The sequence below is a fragment of the Perna viridis genome, chromosome 13, assembly GCF_037379345.1.
Source record: "Perna viridis isolate PV_CMFRI_1.1 ecotype Kerala chromosome 13, ASM3737934v1, whole genome shotgun sequence".
NCBI lineage: Eukaryota > Metazoa > Mollusca > Bivalvia > Mytilida > Mytilidae > Perna > Perna viridis.
This window is the reverse complement of record NC_142457.1, coordinates 15,695,612-15,719,221: the sequence shown is the minus strand read 5'-3', so window position 1 is coordinate 15,719,221 and position 23,610 is coordinate 15,695,612. Positions and strand designations below refer to the sequence as shown.

At 33.2% G+C, this 23,610-nt stretch overlaps 1 protein-coding gene across 20 annotated transcripts in view; it reads right to left on the bottom strand.

Annotated features, from left to right (window-relative positions):
- LOC148599731 (uncharacterized) overlaps positions 1–23,610 on the bottom strand; it is a 213,592-nt gene that overhangs the window by 114,409 nt on the left and 75,573 nt on the right. For 16 of the 20 annotated variants that reach the window (XM_088559211.1, XM_088559217.1, XM_088559219.1 and 13 more), the window contains 14 exons: positions 23,295–23,369; positions 21,283–21,297; positions 15,331–15,912; positions 14,819–14,911; positions 12,994–13,545; positions 12,274–12,336; positions 10,647–11,213; positions 9,042–9,248; positions 7,148–8,749; positions 5,260–5,304; positions 3,853–4,036; positions 3,115–3,240; positions 1,954–2,198; positions 724–762 (listed from right to left, as the gene is read on the bottom strand). In XM_088559211.1, coding sequence (XP_088415337.1) covers positions 724–762; positions 1,954–2,198; positions 3,115–3,240; positions 3,853–4,036; positions 5,260–5,304; positions 7,148–8,749; positions 9,042–9,248; positions 10,647–11,213; positions 12,274–12,336; positions 12,994–13,545; positions 14,819–14,911; positions 15,331–15,912; positions 21,283–21,297; positions 23,295–23,369 — 4,395 coding nt within the window. The remainder of the gene's footprint in view (positions 1–723; positions 763–1,953; positions 2,199–3,114; positions 3,241–3,852; positions 4,037–5,259; positions 5,305–7,147; positions 8,750–9,041; positions 9,249–10,646; positions 11,214–12,273; positions 12,337–12,993; positions 13,546–14,818; positions 14,912–15,330; positions 15,913–21,282; positions 21,298–23,294; positions 23,370–23,610) is intronic. The other 4 variants (XM_088559228.1, XM_088559230.1, XM_088559229.1 and 1 more) reach the window with 2 other exon arrangements.

The window sequence follows — 23,610 nt, the reverse complement described above, 5'->3', positions numbered from 1 at the left end:
TCTTGACATGACACATTTATAAGACTTCCAGATTTCGCGCTAGACTTGTTACAAATAGGCTTCTGGGGCTTTGTGGTCGTCATAATAAACTAATGGATCTTTACGGCTATCCATGTGCACCATGAGAACCCGATTTAATTGTTCAACATTTCATAATTTGTTTTCCACTTTCGTCTAAACCAGACTTAACTTTCTATGCGCAGTTTGGTGGATGTTTCTAGAAAATCCAAGGACGCTTACTCTAACCGTGCACTTTTTCCATGCTCCAATTTGAATCAGAATTGCTCATTTACTTTTATTGATTTATTATGATTATTGTGCGTTTTTGTGTTGTGTGTGTTTTTTTCAATTTCAAGACTTTGTCTCTGGATTACATTATTTTTATTTTAGCTGGTGGATTGTTACGGGACATCCATCTGCACCATGAAAACTGATTTCTTCCAGGTGTCATAGTTTTCTTTTCCTCTTTCGTCTATGGGCAACTTGGCGGGTGTACATGGTCCATGCTCCCAGTTTTTAGTGAAGTCAGAGTTGCTTATTTACTTTTGTTACTTTGCATGTATTATTTTGGTAGTTATATGTTCTTTGTTGCGTTTGTCTGGTCTTCGTCCCTGTATAACATTTTTCTGATTTTCGCTGGAATCTTGGTTCCTTTGATTACTCTTCCAAATCGGCACATTTTTGTGCAAATTAAAAAAAAAACAAAATCAACATCATATTTACCTTCAGGGAATATTGGTGGTCTTGCATCATTTACACGTACTGCAAAATAAAAAGAGGAGTATAATTGAATGAACAGAAGATCAATATATGATACAGGTTATAAAAGTTTGTTGTTTTATTTGCGGCAATTAGGTAAATGGTCGATGTGTTTTATAACACTACAGCGAACCCACTGTAAACCTAACTCTTTTGGACTAAAAATGGTTTTATTTTGACAGGTGTTCATTTTACTCCGGTTCAAAAATTATTTGATAGTTTCTCAAAATACTTGAAAATAATTTATCCTATCCGAAGAACCTAAAATGTCGGTTTATTACGGGTTCACTTAAGACAGGTTTCATCGTAAACAAATTTTCCATATACTTCATTTTTTTTTCTAATTCGGAAAAAACATTAAGCCCTTCATCTTTGGTTTAAGATTCAATTTGTTAGTCAGGCATGCGTATCAACATCATATGTTGAACACATGATTGTGATAGATGGACGGGGTAGTGAGCATATGACCTTTATTGCCCAGCACACAATAGGAAAATAGCATTTTTATTGAAAAAAATGCTTTAATGTGTCTAAAAAAGTAAAATGCAAAACCATTGTTTTCCAAAAACACTACATGGTTGGTGATTTACAAGAGTAATCAAGGGAACCAAGATTATAGCGGTAATCAAAATAATGTAATCCAGGGACAAAGACCAGACATGAAAACAGACATACTCAACAAAGAACATGAAGTAACTAATATCATACATACAAACTAACAAAAGCAAATAAGCAACTCGGACTCCACTAAAAATTGGGAGCATGGACCAGGTGCACCGCTACGGTAAGCGTCCTCTGATCATACATTTTGTTGTATGTTAACTCCTTACTTAAATGCTGTTCAAAAGCTACATGTAAATGATAGATCCATTTTCTTTCGCCCAGGTCATAAAAATTATAATCCTTTATCAAATAATGAAATTGAGCGATTTTTACTGACTGTTTTAAGTGGGAAAAAAACTTTACTTGTTTTTTAACTAATTTTCGTACTAACCCATTGCAGCTTATAAAAAAACATAAATATTTTGAAAACAATATGAGATACATTTGCACTTTTAAATAAAATTCATTTTCTTTTAAAATTTAATTGACCAATCTAGTAAATTTAAAGGAATTTTATGACATCAATATTTAAGAAGAATATTTCAACTTTTAACTATGCCATCATCCTTGTTAATTTAATTATACACTTACAGGAGCGAACGTCCCTCTGAAGCACTTTTGTTAGTGTAGATAGATCAGAGAATCGATTGACTGTATGGATGTTCCTAGGGTCAGTTGCCAGAAGCTCTAATTCTCTCTTATCTCTGAATCCGACACCGATAGGAAATACATCAACTCCTACATCACTCAAGACATTTTTCTGTTCCTCGATAAAATCAGTATTCACCGTGGACGGACCGTCAGTAATCAAAAAGAGAGCCTTTGGTACATTTGCCCTGTATAAAAAACGAGATTTATTCGTGTTATTTCAGTAAATGTTTTTGTCCTTTCGTCCTTTCATTCGTGGCAACATCATTGCAGCACCTACGTATGGAGTTTTCATATTACAACTCATACGGTATGCCATAACTTGCCGTAGCTTCGCAGATATTTTGTATCGCTGTAGACTTCTTACACCTAAGCTTCTAGAAAAGGGTTATGTTGCTACAAGATTTAAGTCATCACTACAGAAGTTTTATGGTCGTCATCACGAACTCGTGGGTCGTTACAGAGTATCCATCTGCACAATGAAAAAACTTATTTGTTCATATTTTTCCTTTCCTCTTTCGTCTACCCCGGACTTAACTTTTTATCAGCATCTCGGCAGGTATTTCTAGCAAAGCAGAGGACGCATACCTTACCACTGACCAGGGCCATGCTCCCCGTTTTTAGTGAAGTCGGAGTTGCTCATTTACTTTTGTTACTTTGTATCTATTATTTTAGTCATTTTATGTTCTTTGTTGTGTTTGTTTGTTTTCCATGTCTGGTTTTGTCCCTGGATTACATTTTTTTGAAATTCCGCTAGAATCTTGGTTCCTTGACTGCAGTAAAGAGGTTCATTTTTTTAATTTGGTGTACATTACCTCTCGTTCTGGTTGTGTTGTTTTAACTGTTACATGTAGTTTCCATCTCGTATTTAAAACTGTCGTCACATTGTCAACTCAGTGTGCTTTGTAACCTTAATAACTAAGTATTTAGATACCAAACACAATATATCATTCAATTGTATGTTTCAAACACATTTTGTTTACAGAGAGAACAATACCAACGAATAATTGCAGTACGTATGGAAAGCTTAGCCTCCTCGATCAATTGCAATAAACAAATACAACAAGAAATCAAATTGTGTTTTTGTAGCTGTCAATGATATACCTGGCATACTCATCTTCAAATAAGATAAGTGCGTCGGTCAATGCTCCGGACGTATCCACCACGTCACTTTTCAAATTTGTGTTTATATTTGAGATGGCATTAGAAACAGCGGCGGATGTCTTGTGTCTATAAATAATCATCATTAGAACAAATGTATGATTAACAAAAGCTATGTTAAATTTTAACAAAACTGTCAAGACTAGAAAAAGCCACAAGGAATAAACATTCCATAGACATGAAACATTGCGGGGTCATTATGCATTTAAGACACGTTACTGACACAACAGTTAGCTTACCTTTTATGACTGTGTTCAGTGATCATTGTATCATGTTCATTAAAAATTCCACAAAATCACATAGGGTTCCAAAACTGGTAAGAAAGGAAATTTTATTTTGTTTTCTTTTTCTGTCGCTTAGCTTAACCAAACATATCCAATATGATTTTACATCAGTGCAAGTCATACTAGTGACTCTTACACTGTGTGTACATACCAGGACATGCTTCAATTCCGAGTGATCTAAGTTCATTTTACAAGTACTTAATTTATGTGCTTGTTTGTTTGTTTGTTTGTTGAGGTTTAACGTCCTAGCAGCAATATTTCAGCTATATTCAGACGACGTTTGTTTGCAGTATTATTTAGGCTTGTCAATGACACCGTATTTGTGGCTATTAAGTGCATGCCTATAAGTAGAAATATGATCATACATCGACATATACTATATTATATAAACACTCACTTATCGAGACCGAATATAGTGGTCGTCGAAGCTCCAAAAGACATAACGCCCAACCGTGAACGACCACCATCAAAATCAGCACGGGCGACTAAATCTTTCATAAATGACAGCATTCGTTTGAAATCTCCCGTTGAAGCTCTTCGTGATACATGGAAAGCTACAACTATGTCGGCCGAATCACTTGCTGCAATAAACACAAAAGATTTATCAAAATTTATTTATACACTCTACAAATTGTAAATAAGCATTTATATTTAAAACTTCATAAAGCAATAAGTGTCTATAAAAGTTACAGATGGTTCATATCTAAGAAGAATAATGTAGGAGAATATTATATATGCCATTTTATACAGCAGAGGACAAATAAGACAAATACACCATCTCAAATGTGTAAAACAAAAGGTTAATCTTACATTCGAGAATATAACCAAGTTACTTTTGTCCAGACATAAAATACTTCATAATCAAACAGATAAAGTGAATCTTCTATTTTACTTCGAGCTTTATATTTATGAAAAGGTTTTTGAGCAAGGGTAAAATTTTATTTTCATCAATCATATTGACTGACCGAAGCACAGAACCTTAAATTTATTCATGTGATGTAAACAAAATGACATTTGGACTGCTTTATCATTAATGGCTTTTGATGACTGTTAAATATAAAATAAATGATGAGATCGCAGCTTACAATAACAAAATACCACTTCCATACTTTAAAGATGCATTTTTAAATTAATGATATTTCAACGATTCATACACAACTTAATAAAGGTAGTACACTTCAGACATGAAACTTACAAATTTACTATAAAAAAAATGTTTTTTTAACGTTAAGTGAGGGTTACCAAATCCAAGATAAAATTTCGAACAAACTTTTGCAGTGGCATGGCACCAAAATGCGAATTAAAAAAATCAGCACTATTTCGTTACTTTGTTTGCTAAAGTACCAACCCTATAAAATTGCCAGTTGTAAGGGTTCTTAATTGTGCAGAAAAATGGTGCTTTTTCGATCTACGTTTAAAATATCTCAAATATTTAAAGTTCTTTCTGCATACTAATTTGTATCATGAAAAACGATACATTTTTAACCTAATCAAGAATTAGTTTATTAGGGTATCAATTTTACATAAAATCTGCATAGATCTAACTAAAAACTTAAAAACTGGATATGTGGTAGGTAACTAATTTTTAATAAGAAACATTTGTGAATTGTGGGTTTTTTTGGAATGCAATAATCACCAACTGTCCGATATTATGAAGACCGCCACTGTAAATACAATTGTTCCATCATATGTTATCTTTTTAGCAGACATTAAAAAAAATACATGTGCCATGTATTATCATAAAAAAGCTCATACGCGATTTAAATGAAAAAGGTGTTTATATACAAATGTTCCAATTACATACCATCTAATGGAGTAACTGAAGGCCTCCGTGTTGAAGGTACGGTAACTGCAAAAGAAACACACCAAATGACACATACTACGTGTATATATTTATATGCAAAAACTAATAAAGCTCATTATCAAAGTTATACATAACAAACATAGAGATTATTAGAGAGCACGTGTTATTAAACAAAAGGTGTATATGAGACCACATTCAAAACAACACAAAATTAAATTTATGTATGGAGTAAACTAATCCTGACTCCAATGTATACCATTAAAATAAGTACGATAGTTCGTTACTGTTGTAAAATTCACGTTTGTCCGATACGCTATATCGATTCTACATGTGTCATTTTTTTTTCTTTCACGTGATGCGATCTTTCCTCTTCTGACGTGTTTTAAAAAAAGCGATACTTACTAATATAGCCCCATGGGTTTTATCAGCATCCTATGACCGAGAAGCCGTGTTACCAATATTCTACTATAAACATCTTGTGTGCTTCAAATTGGTTGATATTGTTACAACGGTTTTAGTCAGTGTCCAATATTAAAATAACGTTTTTTTACAGAAAATCTTTTTGAACTAAATAGAATGATTACGTCCGAAACATAGATTTTTTTTTGTATTAGTCGACAAACATACATGACATGGACTTCAGCATTGTAGTACTCGTGGATGTTTTCTATGGACATTCGCAAATGCTTCAACACAATAAATAAGCATACTTTATTCATTTTGTTGGTCAAGTATTACATTCCAAATAACTGTATGTGTATAAATTTCAGGACTTTTGTTTCAAAAGGAATCCCTTCTGCGTACTTGTAAGTGCAAGTAGAAAAAGGTCTTTTGTCACCAATGACGTCATAGATTGGAAAATTTTGGCAAAGTGCAATGTGATAATATATACATGTAGCACATTTACTATTGCGCTTTGCACTTGAGACAAATACATAATAAATAATGGAAAACATATCAAATGATGGTATTGACAGGTGGATTGGCATAAGGATTACCATGTATCTCCGCCTTTCAAAGTGGGCATAAATACTCCTGTATATCACAAAAAAAACAAAAAACAAAAAAAAACAATGTCACACATTCTTATATAATTGTAAGTTCTAAAGGCATTCAATGAAAAGAAAGAATACACAGAAGAAGAAGTTTTAAAGCATTGTCATAAGATTGTTTTAATCTATATAGATCATTTAAATGCATTTATATTGAATGAGGTTGGTTTTATGATGTAGATAATTTGGAATACGTGTACTAGTCTACAAATACAACTTACAGATACATATATAAAACTGAAATTGTTCAATGGGTGAAACGCTGGTTGCGGATTTGTATTGTAAGCAGAATACATATTATTTGTTTGAGAATAGAGTATACAGTAGACAGAACAATCAAATTCATGATACGATATCAAAATAACATCAAATGGGCATACATATGAAAAAAAATTGCATACAATGCTGTTCATGCTTATACAGGAAAGAGTGATTATTTACATGTTAAGAAAATACAAAAGGGCACCATTTGAAGATGCAGTATACATGTGCAAAGATTTGTGATGTAAAGATGATTTCAATATTAATGAAAAAAGTGGAGAAAATCAAATTAATCGAGCAAATGTAGAAAAGACGATAATGTAGCTCCCTTTTATTATTTTCTTAACAGTGAAATAGTTGATACAACTTTGGAATTTCATAACGGTGTACAAAACATATAACTGAAGGTCTTTCGCAAAGTTATAGACGCAGCATTAGATCCGGAAGTTTCCGTTCACAGAAATATTCACGCACATATATATTATATATGCAAATAGGTTGGCAGGATATAGATTACGGGATCGAGTAGAATTGAAGTGGAAGTCTTGTCGATTCTCCATGCACATAAAACATACCAAAGGCTTTCCCCCGAGTATGATCACTTTTCAAGTTATGTCGCGTCTGAGTATCATATGGAACAGCTGCAGTACTAGTCGTCTGTCTAAATGTACTAACCACATCCGTAGGGACTTCGTTGGATAGATATGTTGTTATTTCTTTCAGAATTTTTTTAGTGGTTGTTTTCGTTTGGACCGTAGGAATGATATTAGATAATGTTTTCGTAGGTGCTTCAGGTTTATTCCTTCCAGTAAACATTTCCAATGGTTGTAAAGAGACGGGTATTGCAGTTGATTTGAATGGGAATATATAATCGACATTAGTCGGAATTTTATTCGATAATGTCGTTTTATCGGTATTTGATGATGTCCTGTCGCTTGAAATAGTCGATCCAAACGGACGCACTGGAGCAGAAACAGTTGAAATTGAAGTTTTGGAATCTGGATATGTTTGTCTTAAACCGTCAATGCCCGACGTCGACCTCACTGGAGTCCGGTAAGGAAATATTGTAACGTTAAAGACTGGAATCTGATTTGAAATTCCAATGGTCGTCGTTTGACTCGTCAATGATATGAATGGTGGATACGTCGGTGTTGTAAATTTTGAAGCATAAATAGTGCTGTGTTTAGGATGATGATCTCCAGTTGTTGTAACCTCCATAGGTCCAGGGGTAGTTTTCAAAATATATGGTGGCGTCACTACTGAGCCCTTGGTCGATCTTGTCCATTTCGGTACAGAGAAAGATATAAGCTTTGGAGTTAGGTTAGGTTCTTTTGTGGTTGATTGTGTCGTAAAAAAGTCAAATATCGGAGTACTTCTCGAAGAATCTGTCATTAACGAATAATTTGTTTCAGTAGTTGTCTTAGAGGAAGCCTCAGTAAGAGGCTTTGTGATCATCGGAAACAGATCTTTCATCGGTTTAGTCGTTGTTTCTGGTGATATATGTGAATATGATTTTGTCCTTTCTGTTTTCTTTGTTTTTAAAGGAAACTTGGCGGAAGACTGGGTGCTCAACTTTAACATATCTTTTAATTCTGTTGATGTTTCAATAGGTATGTATGTAGACTTTGACTTAGCCGTATCTGTTGTTGTCAAACGTCTTTGCTTTGTTTGGTCTGTAGATATGTCTACGTCATGAGTGTCATATGTTAGACGTATCTCTGGCATGACAGTTCTGCTAGATGATTTCTTAGGTTTAGGAGTAGATCTTTCCTCTGTTAAAATACCCGGAAAGGTATGCACTTTTGAAGATTCAGATTGGCTCTGTGCGTCCGTTGACAAAAATGATATCGGTGTGCTTTGTGGAATACTTGGTTCTTCTGAAACAGGAAAAGATGCTTTTGTAGCTTTTTCGATTTTATGTTTTGTCGACTGGACAGTCGTGCTTTCTGTAAATGGCGTTGCTATTGAAAATAAGGGACTGTTGGTGGAAAATGTATCCATTTTCGGTACTGTAGTTTTCAACGTGTTCTCATGCCTTGATATTACATCAGCGGTAGTAAATAAAGGTTTTGAAGGCTTCAGTGTTCGACTATCTTTATCCTTCGATGTAATATATAAAGTAGGTATCGTAGTTTTCTTGTCTGTTTTCTTCTCTTTCCTTTTGTCTTTCTTCTTTTCTGCAAAAAAGTATTGAAACATGCACAAAACGATGCTATTTCATACAAAAATGATGACGTCGGTCACTAATTGTAAATTTTCTACTTTATAGAAATATGCTTGTATGAATGTAACCTACTTTGCAAAAACATGTTACTACTTAATGCGGTTCATTTGTGAAAATGCATGCATGAAGATATTGTGCAATTGAATAGTTGCATTTGACCTTAAAAAACTAAATCACTTCAACTGATAGTAAAATACGCAGTCGGACAATAGAAAATATCATTTAGTTAAACTTTATGAACTTACTAGTCATGACCGGCGATGAGGTTGTTGTCTTAGATGGTCCAGAAGATGAAACTGACGGTGTCATAGATACTAAATCGGTAATTGTCGTTTTTGTGACTGCCTGAAAAATAACTGATGGCGTTGTTTTTTCCTTTTTTTCCTTCTTATCCTTTTTGCCCTTCTTCCCTTTCTTTTTCTTCTTTTTGCCCTTTTTCTTCTTGCCTTTCACTGAAAAATATAAGCATAATATTATTTATATGTTCAATTTATATGTTTCTTTTCGTCTTGCACAATTGACGCGGAAGAACTCTTCGAAAGATCACAAACAGCATATCCCCGCTTTATCGCCTCAACTGAAGTGCAATGATAATTCTTTCCAACTTCAGTTGGAGATCTGATTATTTAATTTTTCAATCTTTCAACAGTATTTACATTCTTCCGCACACATATTGAAAACATGATCCCCATTCTTCTTGTCAAATTTCATCAAAATCCCTAATGTGTTTTACTCAGGAAAAATTGTAATGTATGTTTTTATATGTTTAGGACAAACATATGATTCTGCTGCCCTTTTCACAAAAGATCGTAAGAGTAAAATTAGTCGTAAGTTGTGACGTCACAGTATTTAACTCTATTATGATACCATAACTTACGACTAATTTTACACTTAAGATTTTTTTGTGAAAAGGACCGCTGACTAAAGAATTAGTTCACGAAAAACAGAAAAATTGTGTATATTATAATTATGTTTTCAACAGGATTTTATATATAGAAAGAATATGGTTTCCATATGATTTTGGAACATATATGGTTGCATTTATTTCAATTGTATTAAGACAAGTATGTACTAAATTAATCATAAACATATGTTTCCATATGTTTTAAAACATATGATAACATATTTTGCAATAATGTCTGTAAAGAAGGAGTTGAACTTAAACATGTAAAATCCTTAAGTTCTATTATCTCTCCTACTGCTTGGAAACTATCGTACACATCTATACATGATGCCTAAAATTCCCATTGCAAATAATCATATTTTCTCTTTCAGAATGAGCTCCGAGTGTCAGATTTTAGCATAAAGAACCTAAAGCCTAATTATTATGGAGCCAAAGAGAATAGATAAACCCATCATATACATCTACAAAGGATATTCAAGATTACTAAATCAAAATACCTTCGGCGGTTAAGGAGAAAATAAGCTTAAAGGAAATATGGGCAGACAAACAGACAGACTATATACCACCCAAAAAGTGTCTGTGTAAATAAAAAAATGAAATGAAATATTGCAGGACAAAATCGTTTGATAAATCGGAAGGACTCTACTTTGTACTACTCCATCACCCTGAGCACGATGTTTAATGTGCTAGATCAGAGAATGAAAACCAAACAAATCGGCATTTGTATTCAACTATGACACATATATCTGATTTCGATGCAATCATTAACCCCCTTTTGAAAGCAATGACTATTACCTTTTATGTTTTGTTTTGTATGACTCGACCGGAGATTGAACATTAGCAATCCAGGGAAATTGACTACCGCAAGTCCATCAGGGTTTACTTTTGCATTTAGATAGTCATTGATAATTCCATTACGGGGAATGTTTTGTTTATAAAGACTTACATGGCTTGATATTCTTGAATACTTTTTTTCCAGACTTCTTAAATTTAGCCAGATCGTCATATTGCTTAAACACTTGGAAAAAATTCTTTTTAGGATCGTTGACAATACTCCTCAAATTATTGTCTCTCTTGCCAATAGATATTCCGTGAATAATAGTGTCATCGAGAGCATTCTTTTCTCTCCGAAGGCTATTAATATCACCCTGATCAGAGGAATCGGAGATTATCAAGATGTAGTTTTGAATATCAGGACGATCATTCGGAGATTTCAACATCTGAGAACGTATTTTTTGTAACGCGTCAGCCAAGTCCACTTTATCTGATTTATAATTTTTAGGAGTTTTCTTAATGGCCTTTTTGATATCTTTCTTCTTGGTGTACTGTCCCAGATTAAAAACCGGCTGAAACTTTGTTCCAAAGCTAACAAGTCCTATCCTGACGTCCCCATTATCAGTGGATGATTTCTTCACTAAATTCACGATATACTTCAATAGACTTTTCTTGAAAACTTTTTTGTGAACATTGGACGAGGCATGGAACGCTATTATAACGTTGGCCATCTTTTCGCCTAAAAATAAATATCAATGCTGCTTAGCATAAATTTAAGAGTATCAATGTGAAATTACCAAAAAAAAAAATTGTTACGTTTGTTCTAGATTTATTTCATCAGACATGCTTGTGTTGGCGGCATTCAGAACCAAATATGGATTAATAGTTTACCACTTTCAGATACAATTGTTTGTTTGTTTGTTGGGGTTTAACGTCCGAGGAACAATATCAGATACAATTAAATATGAGACATTTTTTTTTAATTATTGTGTAGAAATAGGTAAGCGTCTTGAAAACTGATTTGTTCAACGTGTCATAGGTTTCCTTTCCTCTTTCGTGTACCCTGGACCGGACTTTTTTATTAGCAACTCTGCGAGTGTTTCTAGAAAGGCAGAGGACGCTTACCCTACCGGTGCACCTGGTTCATACTCCCAGTTTTTAATGGAGTCCGAGTTGCTCATTTACATTTGTTACTTTGCATGTATTATTTGGTTGTTTTATGTTTTTGTTGTGTGTCTATTTTCCATGTCTGGTCCTTGTCCCTGGATTACATTCGTTTGATTTCCGCTAGAATCTTGGTTTCCTTGATTACTCTTTCAGTTACCTCAATTTCTATCGTTTTGAACAGAATGCAGGGGTTCTATTAAAACAAATGAAATAGTCATGTGACCATTTAATGACTTTTTGTTTTGTTTTATCTTTTTATAGATAAATAAAGCTTAGTTTTAAAGATGAGAAAAGAGATATGTTTAAGCAGATAAGTATATATATAAAGAAATAAAGAGTAACAACAAAACTACCAAGCTGATAGACATTAAACAACAGGTAAGAGGAGTAGTCAAAAATGAAAGTCTGTATAACAAAATGGCAATATGAAGGTAACAACCGGAAGTTTGGAAATAATAAAAATGGTCCTGATTTATACAGGCATTTTCGGAGAAAATGGTGGGTTAAACCAAGTTTTAAAGCGCGTTAAAACCTCGATCACGTTTCAAGAGCGACATAAGACTTGTATAAATTTCCAACTACATATTTCTTAGCTCTGCAAACACATCCCGTACATTCAACAAAAAACAAACCTTTCGATTTTTTCTTTTTCTTTTTGGACTTGACTTTGCCTTGTGGTCTAGCTGTCGGTGGCTCTGAAAAAAAATGGACAAGTATTGTTGTATGTTAATATATAAATCATTATTGTTTTTATTAAGAGAGAAAGGAAAAAAAACAATGATAAGATCTAGGAGCTGAGCAAGATTCTATTGGCATAGCAGTAATTTTGTGTTCATATCATTACAGGAAAGATATGAAAAAAAAACGGACACATTGAGAAGGTTTTGTCATATATTTTTTATTAATTCTTATTACATTTAACGGTATTATAACAACCATTTTGCAAATGATTCTTTATTTATCAATTGGAAATAGAAATGGACGGACGGACATACGGATAGGTATGTGTCCAGGTTATAAGATAACACATAAACCTAGTGATCTTCAAATTAGTGGCTGTTTAAAAATTACCATAGAAATGATTAATGTACCCAAGGAAATTTACCAAACCAGCAGTCAGATTTGTCTGAACCCGATTTATGTTAGATTTAATTTATCATACGTATCATTTTTTTTTAAATATTATTATTATTATTAATTACACTAATGCTTCATTCCTTGTATTACACATGACAAAACCTCACGGTGATGGATTCGGCTTCCTAATTCGATAGTTTGGGTTTTGAATTCTTCTTGTATACAACTAAGTTTTGGATTGTGACCTTCATTTATATTTTATAAGTTATGCTTACCATATAAAATTGATGATAGCAGTCCGTCCAAAGTCTCTCTTTTGTCCAGGTCAGCATAACTTTGCACAAGGTGGGGCTGTTTAACTGCAGCAGATTTAGTAATTATTTTCTGAAAATCATACAAAGCGTTATCTGTTATTGACACAGCATGGATAGTGGCGCCATTTTCCTTCAGATCTTCTGCTTCTCTGACAAAGTCGATTGCTTCTTTATCTATGTCTTTATCCGATATGACTATAATATGAGTATTTGTTGCTTGTTTTCCGCCTATCAATTGATCCCTGGTAGTTTTTAATGCACTCCCTAACTTAGCCTGTTTACTTCTTAGCCTTTTGTCAAAATTCAGGACAGCATTTCCACTGCGGTGTACATCTCCTCTATTCAGCAATATTTTGGTAGTTTTACCAAAATTGACTAGTGAAATTTTTGTACCATTAAAGATTACAAAATCCTCAATAAATAAATTCATGAATTTCAACAGCTTTTTATAATCCTTTGGAGCTGTTTTACTCGATGACTGGAAAATGATGATTAAATGTTTTTGTAAATCATCTGAAAATAAGATGAAAAAAATAAATACATGTATATGAGTCACAAAAAAAGCTGACAATACCCTTTATAATCATATTAAGTACAGGTGAACCTTACAATCAGTGTTTGACTTTCGCCTTTTTGTATCAAGGGTGGACCTTTGGCATGTAGTTTTCTATATAACACCTAATGGATAATTAGATTTCACAAATCTAGAATGACCGTGTTTTCAGCGAAAGTTCATCGAATTCTTAGAATACTATCGACACAGGAACAATCTGTTAATTCATTGATTTATAATGTTAAATGCTATTTACTGATTTCTTATATCAGAAATAAGAAATCAAGAAAAGTTAAAATTTAAGTTCTAATTTCTCAATCCTTTCGGACGTAAAACAAAACATTGTCGTGATGACGTAACAATGGAATTCAAGTAATTCATCTGTCGGGAACAAACATTACACATGAGGTTATCAGTATGTAATCATAAGTTCGAGATTCGGTTCTGTTAGCTATTAATTATGCAAATAATGTTCTTAAACACATCGTGAACTATTAAAGTAACATGTGTAAAACGTGCTCGTATAAAGACTACTCCGTCAATGTAAATAACAATTAAATACATAGACATTATCTTAAACATTAAAACGTAAAACTTATTCTGAGTTTGGGGGGGGGGAGGTCGGTTGTGCTTGAATGTCTAATAAGGATTTCGAAAGGTAACACAAAACAAGGAAATATTGCTAACCCCTTAGTCATAACCGCTGACTATCCCCCTTTACTGGGTAGTAGGGGTTATTCTTATAAGTTCTTTTAACATATTTTCTTAAATAAAAAAATATTCCCAAATTAAAAAAATATATATATCTTGTTTCAGCAACATTAAACACATGTCAATCATTAAAACAGAGAACTGATGAATGGGCTGTTGTCAACGATTTTTGTTTTTGTTTTTGTTTTTGTATTTTTTTTAATGTATTAAAAAGACCCGAGTTAAACTATAAAAGGTTGAAATATGTTTCGATTTCTTTATTAGAATAACACAAATTTCTAATGTTTGAAACTCAAATGGAAACGCGAACATTGCGAATTGTGTGCGTTCGATTAAAAATGTTATTCAGTGTCTGTAGTGTATTACTCTCAACTACTTTTACATACCTTTTTAACAACAAGATGATGTCTGTGCAACGTCTGAAAGATCTGCAATCGCCTGAGCTTCAGTTCCAATAACGTCAATTACAAACTACCGAAGATGTATTGAAACATGCTTCATAAGATTTACATGCAAACTTACCAACTGGTGCGCGAGTTGTCGCGCGTGGGGTTGTTGTTGGCGGACGTGTTGGTCTTTGCGGTGTCGTTATTGGTATAGATGATGGCTTCTGCACTACACAAAATGTTAAGAGTAAAGTATAATATTAAGAACACCAAAAAATGCTGTTGTTTGCAAGTTTGTGTTTATAATGGGAGGATGATACTCACACTGCAAATAGTCATTATTGCCATTCTGTGATTTTGTTTGACGTTCATTTTGTTTCTCTTTGCTGCTTTGGAATTTAATTTGTCTTTCAATACATCAGATTTATAGTAATACTAAAACTTTCAAAGAAAATACTTGCATATACCTGCATTACAAAAAAAAACATAACTTTCGCAAACAGGTGTACTCTTTGAAATAAGATAATACAAGTTAGAAATACTAAAATGTTTGAATGAATTGAATATGTAATAAGTATAAGTAAGGGTTAATTAAAATAACTCAGTCAATGGTCAAAAAGTTTTCAACAAGAAATTGTTGTAACTTACATGCTCTGATCTGATTGGTTATTTTATCTAATGCGTCATTTCCTTTCACTAGGTCGTTGAATGACCTTGCATGTTGATAATCCTGCGGTGAACTGGCCAAAGACAGTAATTCGCTTTCGTCTGCTCTATATGTTCCCACAGTAAAAACCCTTACTCCTTGTCTTTTAAGCTCGTTAATTTCTCGTTGGGCTACTTGAGCGTTTGATGTGCTCTTCATATCGGTTATGATAATAAGGGCAGAGGGAACGCCCTCTGAGAGGCGGGAACCGCGCCCGCTTGTGAACGTTCTGGTTCTGGCGAGATTTAAACCAGCAACCAAATTTGCCTTACTATTTCGGTACGGTTTCGGTTTCATTTTCTGAATTTCTTTACGTAGGGCTGATTTTGTATTGAACTTATCCAACCCAAATACTTCTTGCGCTGATGAACCGTAATTAATCACAGCTCCTCTAGCCTCTCCGCTATCAATTTGGGCTTTTTGGAATAATTTATAAATAAAGAGTTCGAGTCCTTTGTTAAATTCTTTGCTTTTCAGCTTGTTGTTTGCATGGAATAGGACAACAACATCTGCCTTCGGGTTATCTACAAATACAATATAAACAAACATTTGACAGGCATGGTAAATGGTTTTTTAAAAGATAAATATTTTTTGTAGCAAACGGTTGACAATCATAAGCTTCAATATTCATTTGTTACCAAAAAAAAATTTAATAACACTTGTTGTTGCTAAAGCATATCCATAGTGAAAAATTAAGCTTTTTTCCAGAAAAATGAATGATGATTTGTTTGTATCGTCGTTTTTGTTCAATGTAAATTGCACGTATTTCACCTTATAACACCACTGCATTTCATCATGCACATTGAAATGACCTTCAATTTTGTATTTGTCTGTTTGTACATATTCTAACGTAAAGGGACATTGGAAGTTTGTCGCATTATATTGAACGCTGTATTTCATCAAAAGACTTTTTTTTCAGGTAAATCTTTTCCCGTTGTTTCAACTTGGATTCATAGTATGAAAGTTTAGGCATTTTTATTAGTAGAGGATAAGAGATATTTTATCCAAAGTATCATTTATTGAAACTGAGCCTCCACGAGAAACGACGAAGGAATATGTCCTCGTTAATATTATTCCCTGAAGTATATTCTAATATATGACTGACATGATCTATAATTTGAGTGTAAAGTTTATACAGAGGTTATGGCATTATAAAAAAGTATTATCTTAAAAGATAAGCGACGCATATCCTCGCCTTGTTAATACCCAAATCTGATTAAGACTATGTTATCATTGTGCTATGTTTCGTATTTCAGTTATTCATTGGTTCAACAAACCACTATTTCCAATTATTCAATATATAAAAGTTTATTCAATATATAAAAGCAACTGAAATATTCCGGACACCGATTCCCCCATTGGAGCCTTAAATTTCACATTTTACTATCACATTTGTCCAATTAAATACGCGGTAGTAAGCAACATCGGATAGGTTGCCATAGTTAAGTATCATGGATATCACGTGATGTGAAAACGAAATCAATACTAACTGCGTCAGAAAAACAATGGTACCGTCAAATTGCACCACAACCCGAAATTATGTTGAGGTCAAATGTGAGTATCGGAAACACTCAATGGGTGCAATTCCTATTTTGGTAGTTTTGAGAAAAGCAAATCATGGATTGACGCAAAATAAAAAGCAATTTTGGCACGGATGAAGTAAATAAGGGAAATTATATTTTTACATGTAAAGGGAGAGTGACTGACTAAAAGACAGAGAATTTTGATATAGGAAAGGAACTCTTAGCATGAACTTATTAAAGTGACTTTACCATCTACATTATAATCATGGTGCATAAACTGTGTACATCAGTTTAAGAAGGAATGAACTTGTCAGATAGTGCAAGTGAATTAATTTTTATGAGGTCGACAGAATTGTATAATTTGTGCAATACATCATTAAAACTGCGAGTAAAACGATCATAGTGAATTACGTGTGTGATATTGTTGATTACATAATCTGAAACATTTGCTAAACCACAAAATAACAAGAAAATCAGTTTGAAATGGTTTGTCGATAGTCCAACAACATTTTATTTCATTTATTTGATTAATTCAAAACATAAAAAAAAAAATTTCAGCTTCCGTACTGAGTAAAATAAAAAAAAATTATAATAATAGTAAAAAAGAAAAATTAAAAACGGAAAACCGAACCATATGCATGTGGAAAAAGGAAAAAAAAAACAAATGAATATGCATGAGAATATAGAGAGCAAAAAGGGTCATACAATAAATATCTCAAAGCATTCTTTATAGCAACTATCATATTTAGAAAAAGCTTTAGAAATATTCGGAGAAAAACAGACATGCTTCCTGTTTATGGTTCGGTTCCCATTGTTGATTAACGGTGTAATGTCTTACCTTTCACTTGAGTTTTTCGTGACACAGGTTCCACGTGCTGCACGTGCATTTAATCGAATATCCCATGCTCTGGTGCAAACAAGTCACGTATGAAAAAATGTGCACGGTGTGGCTGATACAGCAAAGAAAGAGAATATCCAGAAGTGCATTTAAGGTGTGTTAACTGGAGATTTGTAAAGTGACAGTCTCTGTAAGCATCAGACAGTTTTTGAAACATGATCGGTAAGAAACGTAGGACTTTGTAATTTCACTATTTATATTATAAGAACTAATGAATTTAGGCTAAATTACCGTTCCTTATTGGTAAAATGAGTGGCAATTGAATTAAAATACAACGTAATTGATCAATTTAAGGGCATCGTATAATTGAAAATTTGTCTATTTTCTCCAACGTTGAAAAATATAATTTAGTTGTCATTTCGAAAGAAAAAAACAAAGATCGCTTTGAGTGAAATTATATAATCAGCATGGTTGGTTATGACATGCATGTTTCATCTGCCTGATACTTGTAAAGACTTGCACTTCAAGTTTTTGCACAAGTTAAGGTCCAGATACGGAATACATCGACAAAAGTAGAGCTATGGTAAGGGATATCAGAAATCCCTTGAAATCAGTGATATGTTTGTATCATATTCAATTTCATCAAAGCCTCTCAAGCTTTCATTTGAAGCAGAAGAAAATCAATCCAAGTTAATTAGATGCTTACATAATATTGATGTGAAATGCTCAATACAAACGTTCCATTGATTTGTAAGAGCTATGTCCCTTACCCTAGGTCTACCTCCTTAAGTCTGTTTTTTTAATACCTTTGCTACAGTAAGTATAATATAACCAGTGTCATACATGTACTGTATTCAATTGACAAGTAAGGATAATTTGCTCACAGACTTTACATCTTTCTCAAGTGTTTTTGTGATCGTGAAGATATGGTTTTCTAATGGTAATTTAAAAGTATAAGATTTAAGGAGTTAAAGTTAACAATTTATAATCTGGAAATGACAATAATATAGTTCATTTAGAAAAGTCATTTTATTTAATATTTCATGAATACTGTGTTGAGTTCACTATTCTGCATTTAAAAATTGAATGCAAAAGAGATTACCTTAGTATAGTTCTTACATAAGGTAAACTTCCCACTCCTCTAATTCTCCATTTCCCTTCCCACATCCTACATTTTCCAATAGTCAAACTCCTGTCCATATCTATCCCGCCCCATACGAAGTTAATAAATATATTATATATATTCTGTAATCAATGTATTATTCTCTTTTATTCTATACATTTTACTTTTTTCAATTTCATCGATATGTGCCATCCTCATGTATCGTGCCTCATGCCCAATTGCCCTTATTCACGTTTCCCCTTGCCACAAACGCGGACCTTATCATCATTTCCCACTATCCAATTGAAAGGGAAGTTTACCCCATTCAGATACTGTTTATCCCATTCAGATATTGTTATTGCATTTAGATCTGGGGGTATATATTTTTCACGAGTTTCTCCAGTCAACACAATCATTTTAATCATGCTTTCATTTCACTACAATACTACATGCGACAAATTTTCAATTCATCTAGGTTGCATAGAGAATGGATGAGATATTGTATAGTCTCTCTCTGTGTAAATGTCTCATTAAAACATATACTCCTTGACGCCAGAATTTGCATATATCCTGACGTCTCTAAAATTGACATCCTATTTAAGTAAATGTCTTTGTAAGAATCATGCAAAATCTGAAAAATGTGATACACCCCAAAAAAGGCTACATATTTTTATTTTTGTAATTAAGTTGTTTTATGGGTCTATAGTATGAAATGTGTAATAATTCATTCAAATCTGCCTGCTCTTAGGAGATAATCAACATTGAAAATCCAATAGATTCTATTGTATTTGAGTGTCATTTACAGAGTTATTTCCCTTAATTTTGAAATCTACAGTGCATTCTTTATAATTTGTATCTCCTATGAGCACGGGTTTTACGAAAAACCAAATGTTAATTTCTGTTTACTGAAGCATTTTAAAAAAAATATCAAAAATAAAAATGTGTAGGCTTTCCAACCATGTATCACTTTTTGCATGATTCTTAGCTGGAATGTTACTTAAGTGTGTAATTTCAAAATACTAATATTCATTTGGTGAATTTTGGGCGAGCTACAAAAGTAATCTATCTTCACACATATTTAGATTTTTCCACTGACAAACATTTAAACAGGTTTTGTCAGAACATACATTCACACCCGTCCCTGATCATTCCATACTGCTCAAGAGGTTCTAAATGTTAGACCCTTAATACAGTTTTTGACATTTCTACAAAATAACACAGTTTAAGACATCTTTAGCCAAAACTCCTCGACAGGATGTGGAGCTATTCTGAAAACCACCAGTTCTAGATGTGTTAGAGCTGATCATCTTAAGACATTTCAGAATCTGTTAAATATGTGTGTGTGCAGGGGCGTAGCTGCCTATACGCAAATACGCAGTTGCGTACTTTCGGAAAAAGTAACAAAAATAAAAACACACATTTTAAAGATGAAATAAAGGTTATTTATAACATATGCATACCGTGAACGTAGTATAGGCTCTGAAAAACTGGCTCCAAAATCGTGAAAATTCAGTTCAGTTTTCCTCAGGGCTTAGCCTTGCCGGACTCACTGGGGGCCTTGAGCGACACCCCCCCCCTCGTCGTAATTTTGCGTACAACTAAAACAGACCTAGCTACGCCCCTGGTGTGTGATAACTTCTGTAAGGTTCGTTTTATTTTAGCTTTACAGAGGGTATCTTTAAAAGGTTATCAACAGCTTGCTTTAGAAGCTGCACCAATATATGTTTTTTTTTTAATCTGAACATTTGGGATACCAACAAAACAACTAGTATAATTAATAAATTCTTGGAAATGTTATCGACACCAGGGTATACCTTGTAACTGAACTCTCAATCACTCAGGTTGAAAGCTGAATGGGTTTTCAAATATGTTTAGTTTTATAAACGACGGATTTTGTCGGTGTACCGCTTTTCAAATATGGGGAAAAACATTGAACATATAGACACTTACAAAACAAAGAGACACCACGTGACAACACAAATAAGACAAGGAGAACATGCTCTCTGTGGCGCATGCGTGCTGGGTTCTCTACATCTAACATTCAAAACTTGTGGTTGCTTGAACGTAAATGACCGCCAACTGTGGTCACAAAACCTATTTATTTAGCTCTTTTTTTCCCTTTATGTGCGTTTTATGATACTTTAAATTAAATAGTTTATAATTATTACAGCAATCTTTCGATATTGTAAATATAAGTGGGACCTGGGCGACCGAAATTTAAGATTGAAAAACGCAATATGAAAAAAAAAGATTATTCTCATGATCATTAAAAAAATAGCATAGAACAAAATTGTGAACTTACGATATTTTTGTTTTAAGTACATACCTATTTATCCATTAACAAAAATACAAAAAAAAACCTTATCAAATGAAATGTACACCAAACAACCACATTAATAATATCTTCAATATCATGTAAACTGATACTTACATCTTAAATCAGGTACTGAAAAAAAGAAATCGATCATTGTTACACATCATGTTTTGGGGATTTTTTTTTTAAATTATTACATAGCACCAAGTTCAAATATAAAGCGTATCTGCAACTCTGTGAGTATAATTCAGATAAACATGATGTGTGTGTGATTCGAGCATACGCTCTTGTTAGAATAAGTCAAACTCTAATATATTTTAAAGTTTACGAGGACGGACGCCAGGAGGTGAAAATAGCGCACATTAACACCTTGTCCATGCAATCTATAAATATGTGAACAATCACGTCATTATTATTCAATTCAAATGGTACAAATAGTCGAAGTAAAAATGGTGTCATTTCATAAAAAAAAATGTTCCCCCATTGCCTGAATACAAGTACTGGTTCTATAACTATTCACATGTGTACTAGGAAAATATATTCTTTTACAGAAAAAGATTGTCTTAAGGAGGTAGACCTAGGGTAAGGGACACAACTCTTACAAATCATTGGAACGTTTGCATTCAGCATTTTACATCAATCTCATGTAAGCATCAAACTAACTTGGACTCATTTCGTTCATTTGAAAAGCTTGGTGAAAGCATATCACTGATTTAAAGAGTTATGTCCCTAACCCTAGGTCTACCTCCATAAAGTAACATCTTTTGAAATTCTAAATTTGTTCAGTTTAAACAGGTGATCGTTTTGCCAAAGTTCAAAATGCATTAAAATTAATGTAAAAAAACTTGTATGGTTTAGACAGGTCTTTGGATTATTTAGGATTGTAGTTTGACAGGTGTTACTGTACATACGCTTGCGCAGATGCTTATCGATTGCTGAACGCGTATGCGCTTTGCGTGACATTGATGATAAAAGACCTCAGTGAAGAGTTATATACTAATTAAAAAAAAACGTCCGAATAATATTGAAATAACGAAAGTAGAAACAACTCCGTCGCTTTAACATAATGAATACATGTATTACATGTATAGCCTAAATAAATCACGAAAGTGGTATTTAACAGAAATATTTGGTACTTGTTGGTTTATACTGTTTATTTCAGGCAAACATTTCCTTCGATTAATACCATGGCGTGGTTGGGCAACAGTAAAATTGTTTTATGGACAAATTTGTCTGATATAAATATATTTTGTCAATTGCATGAACCATATCCATCACCGGTGACCCACTCCCTCTTCATTCTAATGCTTCTTTTGAACACCACCACCCCACAACCATTCCCCCCCCCCCAAAAAAAAAATCAGTCATCTAATAAACTTGTCTATAAACTCTTAATTTGGGCAAAATAAAAACAAACATAATTACAAAATCAAAATAAAGCTTTGTTACATTATATACCTATTTAATTTATAGACCCATTGGATCGTAGAGTATGGGTATCACTCATACATTGTATCAATGTAACATGTACACGTACACGTATTTCAAAGATGAAAAGAAGAAGAAAAATAAATAATTCTTCGACCAAATCTCGGCTTTGGCGTAGGAAGGATACACATTGTTTGGCCTAACACGGGTATAAGTTGCATTGGCCTATCAATGGTATAAGTTGTTTTGGCCTACCAAGGGTAAACGTTGCCTTGGCTAGCATGGGTATAATTGTTTTGGTCTTACAAGAGTATAAGTTGCATTAGCCTAACAAGGATATATTACGTTTTTGTTCTAACAAAGATACACTGTAAAATTTGTTTTGGCATAACATGGATAAAAGTTATTTTGGCCTAACAAGGGTATAAATTGCTTTGGCCTAACAAGGGTAGAAGTTGCTTCAGCCAAAAAAAAGGTATAAGTTCTTTTTCCCTAACAAACCAAAAGAAAAATACTAACTTGTAGAAGCTCGGTGTTTCAAGAATCGAAATATAGTTGGGTTTTTTTATAGACCGAATTATATAACAGATTTTTTTATAGACCGAATTATATAACAGATTTTTTTAAAGACCGAATCGGAATTAAATAGATCAAAAATAGAAAAAAGGAATACTCAATAACATTATAATTTATATAATTACCAGAATTTCCAAGTGGATTGAAAACCTGTGGTACTATTGGTTCTTCTATAACGGGCGTAGGTTGAATTTTACTCACTGAAAAATGTTATAGTAAAGCGTGCGATTGCGTTAAAAGTTCTCGGTGACAAAACTTCAAATTGACTGAGTAAGTTAAACGACCGTTACATGTACGTGTTACTGTTGTGATTAGGTTTTGTCAGATTGTAAAGGTGAAAGTTACATGTAATAAGGAGGGGATAAAATTGGAGTGGTTTTACTTTTATATTACTCTACTGTTAAAAAAACCAAATGCAAATGCTTTATCAAAGAAAAAATT